Raw genomic sequence first — 12,292 nt, 5'->3', positions numbered from 1 at the left:
CTGTACATACATATAGACCCTGTATGCTGAAACTTGAAGTCTGGTTCCTCATTCAGACTGGACAGTTGCTGTAGCTCTGCAGTGCTCAATTGGAACTAATTTGTGTCTTCTGGCAGAGTTTGGGCCCTGTGAAGCAGAGGAGGCTCAGGGTATCACTCTGCCTTGCCTGGATCTGAAAGCTTTGGGCACCTGCAGCAGCTGCTTGGGGATAATTATTGAGCAGGGTGTCTATTTGTAAGGCAGGTGTCAGTATAAATATATATATATTCTCCTCCACCTGGTTGCAAAGAACTTTTTCAGTGCATTTTAAACAATCTATTTATCTTGCCTTCAGTTTGTGTGTTTCCTTTCCTTTGGGGGATCTTGGTGCCATCTTTCCTCAAATAAATAACTCTGTAATGTAGCGGTGTTCTGAAAGAAGTGTGACTTGTGATTCTGCAGGGAAAGTACAGGAGAGTGACTGGAGTGACGTATGCAGGGCATTGAGATGGTGGGGCTTGTGGTACTGCATGTAGGAAGGCTCTCCTATGGTGGTGATTTAGTGGTCAGTGATACAAATTTATTCTCCAGATGAATGAATCTCAGCACTGGTGAAAGTAGTGTACAGTTTGTTGCTTATTGGGGTCCTTCCAGGTTCTCTGATTCTTGTGATGATCACACTGGGAAGTGGTCTGGAAAGGCTTCCAGGTTAGATGTTATCATTAGAGCTCAGGAACTTGTTAAGTTTCTTCCATAAGACATTAGTGAGGCAGCTGCATCCTTGGTAAGGTGTATCCCAGTGAGGTGAACCCAGGACTGTGGAGCTGGATAGGTGACAAACTGTGAGCAGGGCCCCAGGTGGAGCTGGGTGAAAGGTTCCAGAATCACCCTGTATGAACAAGCTCCACTGGATTATGTGTAATTGACTGTCTGTGTGAACAGAGGATGAGCTGGGAGCTGACCTGGCTGTAGGAATTCTTTTCTCATGGGCAGATCTCATCTGCAGTCAGCACTAAGCTGGTCTTCACCATCCAAAGTGACCATAGCAGAGAGATCTGGCACAGCTGCTGCTTGCTGATTTGAAGCAGGTGGTTGCAGGATGGGTGGATAGATGTGTGCTTTGCTGCTTTCTATCATTGCTTGAATAATGGAATGATAAAACAGATTTATGGTGGTCTTTGAGTATCTTCATATCTTTGGTACTGCTTGTAGATGAGTGTGGGTGACCTCATTTGGCTCCTTGGTCAGCTGAACCATGCTATTAAAGTAACCGTCCTGCCTTCCCTTTCCATTATGATCTCAGTAGTGGCTATGAATGCATTTGGTCAGGGAACTCATTCTATTACTAAGAGTTCTTTTTGAAAGTTATCCTCCAAGAGGAATTGCCTGCTCATAAGTTCCTGCCAGGGCAGCAGTGCAGGCAGGAGGGGCAGTGGTAGGGCTGGAAGGGAGGCCAGAGAGGGGCTGACCTCTTGCCAAAGGCCCTTTGCTTATGCTGAGTTAATAATATGTTGTTCGTTGTGCTTGGGTCAACTGAGCTGATAACATCTGTTTCCTTTCTTGTGAAATACATACATTATTACCAAAGATGTTTGGCTAGGTGAGGCGGTGCAGTTCTTATCATCCAGCACATCAGAACAAAGCAGAGATTCCTTTCCAGTCAGGACATCTGATGTAACACTAAGTTCTTTTCCTTCACTGATAGCTCCTGGCTCAGTTCAGAGGTTGCCTTCTGCCTGTACTTCCAGGATCCTTTGTATGTCCAGAAAGAACAAAGTTCCTCTTCTTTCAAGTAAAAAAAGAGTTTTAAATTAAGAAGTGCTGTAAGATTCTTGTGTTGCCTGTTTAACACCACGTAGGCTCCCAGCAGCTGTCAGTGAAGTCTGGGCTAGCTATAGCTGTTCCCTCTCCTAACAGCCTGTAGAGGCAAGAAAGCCTTCCTGACTCAGAAAGATGCTGCTTCTGTCAGAAGACAGCTGGTCTCTCTTGCTAATGTTCCCATGGTGCTAAAGATGCTAATGGTGTTAATGGCTAAAATGTGCTTCCAAAACTTGATATAAAATCTCTCCAGTGATCTTCATTTCATAAGAAAACATCACTTGGGATGGGTTTAGAAAGGCTGGGAGCCATTCTTGTGCCTTGGATGCCTCAGTTCAGGGAGATGCTATGAGCTTTCATTTTTGGCAGTGTACAAAGTTGTCTTCCTGTTACCTTGCCTTTGTTAGTGAAGCACTTGCAGGCTGGCCTTGTTTGCCTGTTCTCCTAGCTGGGCAAAGGGAGGCTTGATTATTTTACATCTCTATGTATTAATATGTATAACTGCTGATATTTATGTATCACACTTGTGCGATAACTTCTGTAGAGCAGAGATTGATATTCCAAATTCATCTTGATAATTCATTCATATGGAAATACGGGTCTGTATGTATCACTTGCGACGTACACTCAATTTTAATTATAATACAAAAAAAAAAAGAAATAACAAGAGTGAATTCAAAGAGAAGTGTAAAAATTATACATGATTTTCTTGATATGATGGCAGTTCTGGTTATTTCTGTTCAGTATCAGCTGTAAGTGCAGGTGACAGATGCTGTCTGAAGGGCCTGTCTGCCCTGTGCCCAGGATGGGAGAATGGAAGGGGGAGCATCTCCAGGGGGGATTGCTTTGGGCCATGGCATCATAGGAAAACAGTAGGATGGCAAGAATAGTGATTGGGAATAATAGGTTTTTTCCTTATCCAAGTTATATAACAGAATAATGATATATTAGCCTAAATAACTAGGGTTTGCTACTCGCACCAAGTCTCTGCTCTCTGTTCTTATCAACCGCTGTCAGTCCCAGATAAAGAATGTATGAAGAATGCGATGTCTTCTTTTTGCTTAAGTCTGCTCTTCCACAAGTGGTCTTTCAGTACAATGCATATTTCTGTATCAGGGCAATAACTCTGAAGGTATTTAGTAGTTGGTTTATTTTTCCCCCCTGTGTTGTGTGATACATAAAATCCCTATCCTCTATTGAAAGCTCTTGGTCTTTCCTTTAAGAGTCCTAGAAGATGATGACAGGGTAAATCAATATTCCAGGTCCTCCAAGTATAAAAATGAAAAGGTGTGTTACTGAAAGAGCAGAACATCAAAAGGTGCCCGTAATTCTTTGACTTTATAAGTAGAAAAGAGACTTAAATATCTGTGGGAAGGAGATCAGATGTTCTGCTTCTATATTTATTTACGTTTATTATCTTTAAGTGACTTTTAATGCAGGTAATTAAAGAGCTTTTTAATAGAACTATAAACCAGCGGTCTGTGCATAGCGTGTACTTAAAGTTCTTTGACAAAAGGGCCTTAATTTTGCTCTATGAGAAATATGATACAGCCTGTGAAAAATGCCTTGCTCCTTATGTTTCTAATTCACTTCTGTGTTTATTAACGGGAACCTTTTTTTTGTTCTTTGCTTTTTTTTAAGACCTATTCAGGGCTGTTCTGCGTAGTTATAAACCCTTACAAGAACCTCCCGATTTACTCAGAAAACATTATTGAGATGTACAGAGGGAAGAAGCGCCACGAAATGCCACCACACATTTATGCCATATCCGAGTCTGCGTACAGATGCATGCTGCAAGGTAAGGATGTTAATGTTATTACAGTCATTCAGTGATTCTCGACTCTTCAATGCACCTAAAACTTCCAGAGTTTTGGAAGTTCAGGAGTTCATTTTCCTGCTGTGTTGTAGTTCCTAACACAATCTCTATTTCCTCTTGTACTCAAAACAAAGGGTGCTCTCTTACCTAGAGACTTCAGCTTTTAGACCAGAAGTAACTTGGAGCTTGACCCCTCACTGGTGTGTCTGTCTGCCTTACTGTGGTACAGAAGCAAATGGATGCCAATAGGAGGTGTGCTGTGCCAGCTGGGGGCACTGGAAGTTGTAATGGAAATACTTACTTCTAAAAGCAAAAGAGATAAGATTGATGTCAAAAGTTGTAAGTGCCCCGGCTTTGAATGAAGTTAGAATGGGAGAGGAACTGAAAGGGGAAAGCTGAGGTGTAATGGCTTGGGTTTTTCCGCCAAACTCGCATGGGTTATGTCTATAGCAAAGTGGAGCAGCTTTATGGTGGGCACTTAGAATTTTGGAAAATGAGAATAAAAATAAAAAAAAAACCACCAGTCTTGTAAGTGTGCTGAAAAAAGTAAAAGCATTAAACTTGTACAACTGCTCTTTTGACACAGCGTTAGGTGGTTCTGTCTGTACTGGGTCATGGCTTACACTGGGTTACCTCAGTGATCCAGAAACACTGTGCCTAGGAGAGTGTGTGTAGCAAAGAGACAGGCCTGTATATCTTCCAGTGTCCTGCTGTACGTTTGTATTGAAGAGAAGCTACAGCTCACAGTGCGCCTGCTTGGAAGACTGGCATAGGGTTGAGAGAGGTTTATTTGTAGAAATCTGTAGTGATTTCTGGATAAGACTCCCCAGTTTAAAAGCACAATGTCTTTTGGAATTGCAGATTCTTGAGACACAGGTCATCTCACACAGTGAGATGTATGAGATCTCATACAGTGTAAATCAACATCAGCAGTTCTTGAGCTGCAGATGCTCTCTATGTATCTGCTCACCAGTACCAGTTCTTATGTCTGGAGCTCTTGCTGGGTGTACAGATTTTGTACTGAATTTAGGAGACTAGTTTTAAAGAAAGAAAAGCTTACATATAACAGTATGTTTGGTTACAATCTTGTTTTCCTATCATACTGATATATCTCTATTCACGTCTTTCAGTGCTTGCTTTTTGATAGTGTGAATTTTTCTCTCTTAAAAGAATGAGGGCGTGGATTAGAATAAAAATAGCTGAGAGCTGAGCAGCAGGATCCGTGTGTTACAGAATGATTTCTTCAAGGTTAGCTAAATCTGTGTTTCTAGTATCCTTCACCTGTATGGAACTGTTCCCTATTTATTTTAGCAAAAGATTGCAATCAGGCAGTGAAATTTCACTTGCTGGTTTGCCTTCACAATTGCTTTGCTGAAGGTAAGAAAGAGCTCAGGAATAGATATTGGTAGGCAAAGATTTTACTTAGCAAATTGTTCTTGCCTAATTGGGTTAGATCAGAAGAGACCTCCAGCAGAAGAGGAAAAGCAGCACTGCTTCTGATTTGGTGGTGTCCTCAGTGAATAGTTTACAGACGTTGGCTCTGCTGTGGGAGAAAGGTGGAGTACAGAGCTCTGGAGGTATTTGCCTGAAGTATGAGACATGACTATTTATATTGGTGATTTGCCTGGCTTCTCGTATTCTTGTAAAGCAGCGATGGGCTGTGATGAGATGTGATGAGAATGCCTGGTGAACACTTGTGTGAATTGGGATGAGTGGAAGGGAGGGGTGGCTCTGCTGCTGCTTAGTGTTGGGCCTTGGCTTGCAGAGCCTCTGAATGGGACCTGCTAAACAAAGTAGTGCTTGGGGGAGCTCAGTTGGAGCCTACGAGTAACTTTAGCTGTTACAGTTGCGATTTATCTAATAATTCAGAGTATCAACTTGTACTTACCATAATAGTAGGTGACTGTAACTGTGTTCAGCTTATTTTTTTGGTTACCAGTTTGCAGCACAAGACCAAGTACAGAATGTGTCTGTTGTTTGGTGGGGACAGTTAGGTTTTTCTTCGTAGCTCAGTTCATACAATTGACAGTTTCCTTAATCTATTTATTCCTTATACTTTCCTCTAGACTTGGCCATAAACTGATGGAACAGGAAGGTTGTACTGGAAGCTTTTAGCAAGTAGAAATATCTTTAACCAAGAGCTAGCTGTCTTCATTGCAGCGCTTCAGGTGAAGTCATCAGTGGTCTCCACTAATGGAGCCTTATTGAAGCACAGTCCTTGACATAGATGCTTCTTCTGAGCAGTTATTAATGTGGTTGTAAGATTGTTTCTGCAGTTCCCATCCCTGTTTGTGTATGTAATTATTCTGGAAGGTGTAGATAGGATGGTAAAGGGAGAGTGAACTTGGGGGTAGGGAGTTGTTAATCCAGCACTACTGCAAGTAATTGTTTTGCTACTGTTGCATCGTTAGTTTCTTTTGGTATAGATGACTACTGAGTCCAGTATTTGACTTCTGGAATTTAATTATTAGGATTCAAAACTGAGATTGAAGCCATTGGAATGCTGTTACGTTGGATAATATGGCCATAACCTTAGAGAATACCCTAACCATTAATTTAGGTCAATGAAAGTGGCTTGGCTGTACTTTCCTGGCCTGCTCAGTGGTATTTTGTGCAGTGTAATCTTGTTTACTTTTCTCATCATCATAGCTACTAATTTTCCAGGTGTTGGTGAGATGTGTTTACACTGATCACCAGGATACTTGGACTTGAGCTGCGTCTGAACGACCTGATTTCATCAAACACAGATCCCGTATGCTGGTAGTGAAGGGCAGCAAGTAAACTGCTACTCAGTAGTTGAGCCCTTTCATGCCTTTAGTTCAGAGCTCAGATGGTGAGAGATCAGCTCCACATTTCTGCTGAGCTGAGGGTTCCTATGTTGTTTGAGCCTTAATATTAAGGAAAATAAAGATTCAGGTTTTGAAAGCAAAGGGGTTTTTTTGGTTAACAGAAACAGAGCTGATGCCTGTGCATCTGAATAGGTTGTGTCTGAATAGGTGCTCATCGTTTTAGAGGCTGTTGAAGTGCTCCATTTTGTTAAGCTGATGATATGCACTGGGCGTTGCACTTCACAGCACTCTTACAAAAAGGCTGTATATGGAGAGTGCTGCAAACTGCCAGCCATCGAGCTGCTGCACTGCTCATCCCCGTGAAGAATTTCCTGTTTGGGAGAGCCATCATCGCAGGTCAGCTCTCATCTTGCCCTCCAGTGGGAAGCAGAATGGGCTGGAATTCGGTTTGGTATTTGTTAATCGAGGAGGACAAAGGGGGAGGGAGGGGAAAGAGAAGGGGAAGCAGAATATGCTCAGAAAGCCCAGTCTCTCGTTTCTGAGAGCAATAGTAATCTGCAGAGATATGTGATAGCTTACGCTAATTCAATACAAGAAAGAGGGAAGTGGAAAATCACTTTTAGGGCTGTGTTGCAGATGGCCAGTTCAGCTCTGGTGTGCAGCTGTGAAGTGCTGAGAATTTGAGGCAAGCTTTGCAAGGAAAAAGCAAACCTCAGTGATTGCTTGATCTCATAAGCATTGACTTTGCTGCAAGCCTTGCAGTAAAGATGGAGTGCAGGCAGTCTGTTAATGCCAGGCGGGACTCAATTCGTTCTGATTATGACAGTCCGGATTTCTCTTCCGGAAAGCACTCATTACCTGCTGTCCTGACCTCAGAAGGTAATAAGGTGCAATTCTGCTTTACATGCTGGGTTTCCCCTCCGCCTCCCCTACTAATTAATTTTCAAAGCAGTGTAGTGGTAGGCTAAGTGCTACTTCACAGGTGATTGAGTGGATTTCTCTTGTGCTTTCTCTTCATTTTCTTAATGTTATGTTGGAGCTGTCAGTACACATAACCCAGGGGCTCCTGGGCTTATTGAAGCCGTTTGGCCCTAGACAGAAATCCTATGCATTTATGCATAGGGCTGGGGTTGGCATGCTTCACAAAGGAATCCTAGACGGAGCTTTTCAAAGCTGCTGGACGGTTGACATGGTCATAAGGAATTGGTATCCTAATCCCTGTGACAACATTGACCTTAATTCTGTTTGGTAATACAATTTGTAAGACGTGCTGATGTCCCTCTGCACTGCTCAAACATGCAGGCACCGAGCTACAGAAGTTTGGACAGGGCCAGGATTTTCTTTAGGAAATGATGATAATTCCTCTATGACTATCTCTTTTTATATCCTTTTTTAACAGCAGAGGCTTGACCTGGTTGTGCAGGCAGCAGTGACAGAACTTTTCTCTGGTGCTTTTGCCATACGAGGCTCCCTCCTCTCCTGCTGTACTTCTCATTGAAGCATGGCATTGTCTTCTTATGCCTCTTTATTCACTGAAACTGAAAATATACATTGCAGGATGTATTAAGGCAAACTTGGTTTGCTTTTGGTTACTGAAGACCTGCTTGCCTGCCAATATTACTCTTGTATAATTATGCTTAGTCTCTCCTTTTTATCCCGTTTCCCTGAGGACGTCTTGGTGAGCACTAAATTAGCGCTGATATTTTCGGACTGCCTTTAATCCTGTTCCAGGGGAGCTTTATCAGCAGCTGTGCAATAGGTGAAGGGAGCGCTGGGTGCTGGTGGAGCTGGCAGTGCCTGCAGATGCAGTGCTGCTCACTGTAAAATAGCATTACTGACCTGTATCTTTAGTTAATTCCCATTGAAATACTTACTTCTGGGAACTGCTTTTCTCTTCTTATTGTATGAAATAATTCAGAATAAAATGTGGCAACTCTTCTTTGTAGGACCTCTACACATTCAGATGGCAGGTTGCTGTGAGAGTGAAAAGCCTGACTAGCATGCCTTGTTATGTGAACAGCACATAAAACCTCTTAAATGTGCAAGTAATATTCTTTATGTTTTTCACAGTGTATCTCTTGAGTTATCAGAAGATACCTCAGTGTTCTTTAGCTCATCGCAAGGTGCAGGATGGCAGGGACTGAGCAGAGCTGGCTGCGTGGCAAAGGATGTGATGTGAAAGAGATGGGAAGGATTTCTGTGTCTCCTTATTGTTGCACCATTTAGTGTTTTCATTTTATCCAGCCAGGTTGGTGTGCAGTGTGAATGCTTCTGTGACAGTGTGGAAGTGGGGATGGCTGGTTTTGAATCACAATAGGAATGTGATGTACAATGATTTTTAATGTCTGGAAGGAGGATTGGAGGATTGTAAAGGAAGAAATGAAGCAGAATAACTGAAATCCATCACGCTGAAACAGTCTTCTGCCTCATTATTTCTGAATTTGAAGTGAAATGAGAAATGCTTCTGTCAGCTGAACCTATTGTGCAGCACTTCATCTCTCCTCACTCCTTTGTTCCTTGGTATCAAATCTGCTTCAGCAATACTGAGGCTGTTCTGATGACTTTGTGCCCTATTAGCACATTTCTGAATGATGTCAATAGCAATAATTGAATAATGATGCTGGTTGCTGGAATGAGGTTGTATGCTACCACGTGTTTATTTTCTCACCTTTGTTAGTGTTTGAAGTTCTTCAGTACTGCAGCACTTGGACAACAGTTCTTAACCTTTGTCTTTTTTCTGTGTTGAAATGTGTTTGGATCTCTGCTCTAATTGGTGCTCAACCTCAGGGTTACAGACTTAATTAGACATAATAGTATTTAGAGTGAACTACTGTTTTCTTAACTCTCAGTTCCTTAGAAGTGTTACTTGAAGTGGTTGACTGTTAATTTTTTTGGCCTAACTTCAAGAAGGAACTTCTGCACTCTCCCTTCTCCTTCTCCTGAGGCACCGTGTTGCACAGACCAGCCCTGGTCCCTTTGGTCAATACTGCAACCAAATGATGATAGCTTTAAGATCTGCAGAGCTGAGCTCACGGCTCTTTGTGACTGTGCTCGCAGGCAGACAGGAATTCAAGAGCAAGTGCATCCAACTTATGAAATCATTCATGAGATGATTCATTTGTACTTATTGCTCAGCCAGCACCTGCTTCTGGTAAAACTCTATTCCACTTTTTTAGTTTAGATCAAACTTTATTTCAGGGTAGCTGTGAAATCGAACACTGTTTTCTGCTTTTTCTTATTTGGTTTTAGCCTTCAGATGCCACAAATGAAGGCAGTACTTCCTGTACAACAAAAGCTTGAACCTTGAGAGCACTTTACATCCTAACAGCACTGCTGGTGATACACGCTTTGCACAGGCATTTTTTGTCAGTCATATCTGCATTCCTCTGGAGTGCTGAACTAACAGTCCAGCCATGCTGGAACTGCCAGCAGTAGCAATTGCAGTAGCTCCTTTTTCATCCACTTCCCTATTTACTGAATGTCCTTTCTGTGTTCTGGCACAGAAACAAGAAGAAAGAGCAACTGTGAGTTCTTAGCTAGCAGAGAGGAGTGCTGAGTGTTCTTCTGTTCTTGGTTTCCAGCAAGCCAAGGCTCTCATCACCAGTATAATTATCAGTGCATCTCAGTGCAAGCTTTCAGTAGTTTCCTAGCTTCCTGACCAGGAGTGATGGTATCACCTAGCATCCATTCACTTGTCTGCCCTTGGTGCTTTGGGCTTTTTTGGAGTGGCGTTGAGGCCATCAGCTGATGTGTACAAGGAAACTCAGAAGAAGAAGAAAAGAAAAGTGAGGCTGCAAGAACCAGATTCCTGAGCATGGAGAAGGAATTCTTCTAGGCTGATACTTGGCTTACGGTGATTTATCTTTTTTAGGACAGCAAAAATAGGAGCCCAGTGTGAAGGACTGAGAAAACAGCATAGAAGCCACACACACGAGGTGTACTATGAGGTTTAAACTGCTCTGGTAGTGCCGGAGCTCTCACTGCTATGGCAGGAGGTAGTGGGGATGAAACAGTTCTGTAGCAATCTAAATTCATTGTCCAGCAGCAGGTTAAAAATCGGAATGGAATCAAACTGGGAAACACTTTACTGCCCTGAACTTAAAACTGCTGCCCCAAACTTGACATGACATTTGTACCTTTGTGCTGCTCCAGCCTTTCCCTTCATTGAGAGGAGAGGAAATAAGTCAGGAAAACATTTAGAGAACAGCTGAAGTTATCAAAACTGTATTCAGCATGGGAATGGTAATTGAGGTCAAACAGAACGAGTCTAAAAATGAAACGGCACAGGAGGGGGGAATGGTGCTCACATCTCCCACCCATCTGTTCCTATGCAAGAACAAAGGGTCATTAATTGGCAATCACAAGTGACATGTGTAGAACAATGAGAGAGCATTTCTTAACGGTGCAGCTGAATGGTAGCAGGACATGTGTGGGGTGCTGGAGTTCTGTGCTTGTTGAAAAACTACTGTTAGAGTGTGATAGAGCAGAGCCAGAGTCCTCCTGTGTGACTGAGGATGAAAACCCAACTGCTCAACTTTGTGTTACAGTCAGAAAGCCCAGCAAAATCCTCTGCTGGCGTGTCTGCTCGCTTTCCAAACCTGTGGAGTTCAGGCAGAATGGAATAACTCAGGAAGAGCCCACTTGGTTCACAGCCAGTTCTCTTAAGTGGTTTGTGCCTGCTTAATTGTTTGGGAGGGAGAGGAGCAAAAGTGAATTAGTGAGCCTCGGTGGCAGATATTACTGTCCAAGGACCTCCTTGAGTTATTGTTTCAGTTGACAATGTAATCTTTGTCTAAACAAAATTGTGCTGCAAAGGAAGCAGAGCAACTTAAGCGGGGTTGCTGGAGATTAGAAACCACTGCTATGCTGAGCGCTCTACAGTCCAAATAAACCCTTTTCAGCCTGTGGTTGCCAGCTACCGCTAATCTTAGGTTACTGTTAAGCAGTATGCAAATATCACTGAGAAGTAAGAGTAGGGATGGCCCCAGCAGAAGGTTTAGGAGTTGCTCGTTTCTGCTGGGAAAGCTCATTGAGAGCAATGACTTGCAAGGGCAGAGAGCAGCTTGTCTGTGTCATGTGGAGAGCCATGGGAAGAGCAAGTGAGGCCTGGCAGCTCCTGAACCTGGTGCCTGATGGGGTGGGATGGCAGTGATCACACTGCTGTAGCTGTGAAGCAGAAACAGGAGCTGCTGGAGGCTGGGGGCTCTGCACCATCCCAGCCTGCAGCCCTTGTGCACGCTGTGGCCCAGCCCTCGTCCTGCAAGCTGTCCCTGGGCTGCCCTGCCTTGTCTCGTAATTCCTCTTCATGTATTTAGCACGTGCATTCTATCTTCTGAATTAAACATGCAAGAGATTCTCCTAATGGACATAAGTAAAACTGCTGGAAGACTGACTGTGGAAAACATTTTGAGCTGCTTCAGACTTGGTGAGGACTAGACAAAAAATTCTCTCAGATGTGTGATGGAGAAGCTGCCCACAGTCCCACCAAGTGGGCTGGATGCAATCTGGCATCTATTTGTTTTCTTCTTTTCTGCTGATAAAGCCCTAGCTAACAAGTCTGAAAGGCAGTTTCTATTTGGGAATTTGGGTGATTTCAAGCTAGTGTTGCAAATGCCTGACACTCAGCTTCTGAAATGGTCTCAGTTCATAGCTTGGTTTGTTTTCCCAGGGCTGGGTGCTGTTAGATTGGCCACTTGCACTGTCTATGCTGGAGCACTTATACAGCAGCCTGAGCTCTGGGATGAGTGACACGTCGTTGTGAACTCTGCTGCAGATGTGCAAGCAGTTCTTGTACCCAGCCAGCAACAGGGTAAGCCCTGCCTGGGGTTTGCCTCAGCTCTGCATTGCTTCATTTAATAATTAACTGAATGCATTAGGCAAGCAGAAGAGT

At 43.2% G+C, this 12,292-nt stretch overlaps 1 protein-coding gene across 4 annotated transcripts in view; it reads left to right on the top strand.

The window, feature by feature from the left end:
• Positions 1–12,292, top strand: part of MYH10 (myosin heavy chain 10) — an 82,520-nt gene that overhangs the window by 10,158 nt on the left and 60,070 nt on the right. For all 4 annotated transcript variants that reach the window (XM_015879768.1, XM_015879766.1, XM_015879767.1 and 1 more), the window contains exon 3: positions 3,439–3,595. In XM_015879768.1, coding sequence (XP_015735254.1) covers positions 3,439–3,595 — 157 coding nt within the window. The remainder of the gene's footprint in view (positions 1–3,438; positions 3,596–12,292) is intronic.

This window comes from Coturnix japonica, chromosome 18 (genome assembly GCF_001577835.2).
Source record: "Coturnix japonica isolate 7356 chromosome 18, Coturnix japonica 2.1, whole genome shotgun sequence".
NCBI classification, from domain to species: domain Eukaryota; kingdom Metazoa; phylum Chordata; class Aves; order Galliformes; family Phasianidae; genus Coturnix; species Coturnix japonica.
Note: the sequence above shows the minus strand (reverse complement) of the source record. Positions and strands in the feature narration are given on the sequence as shown.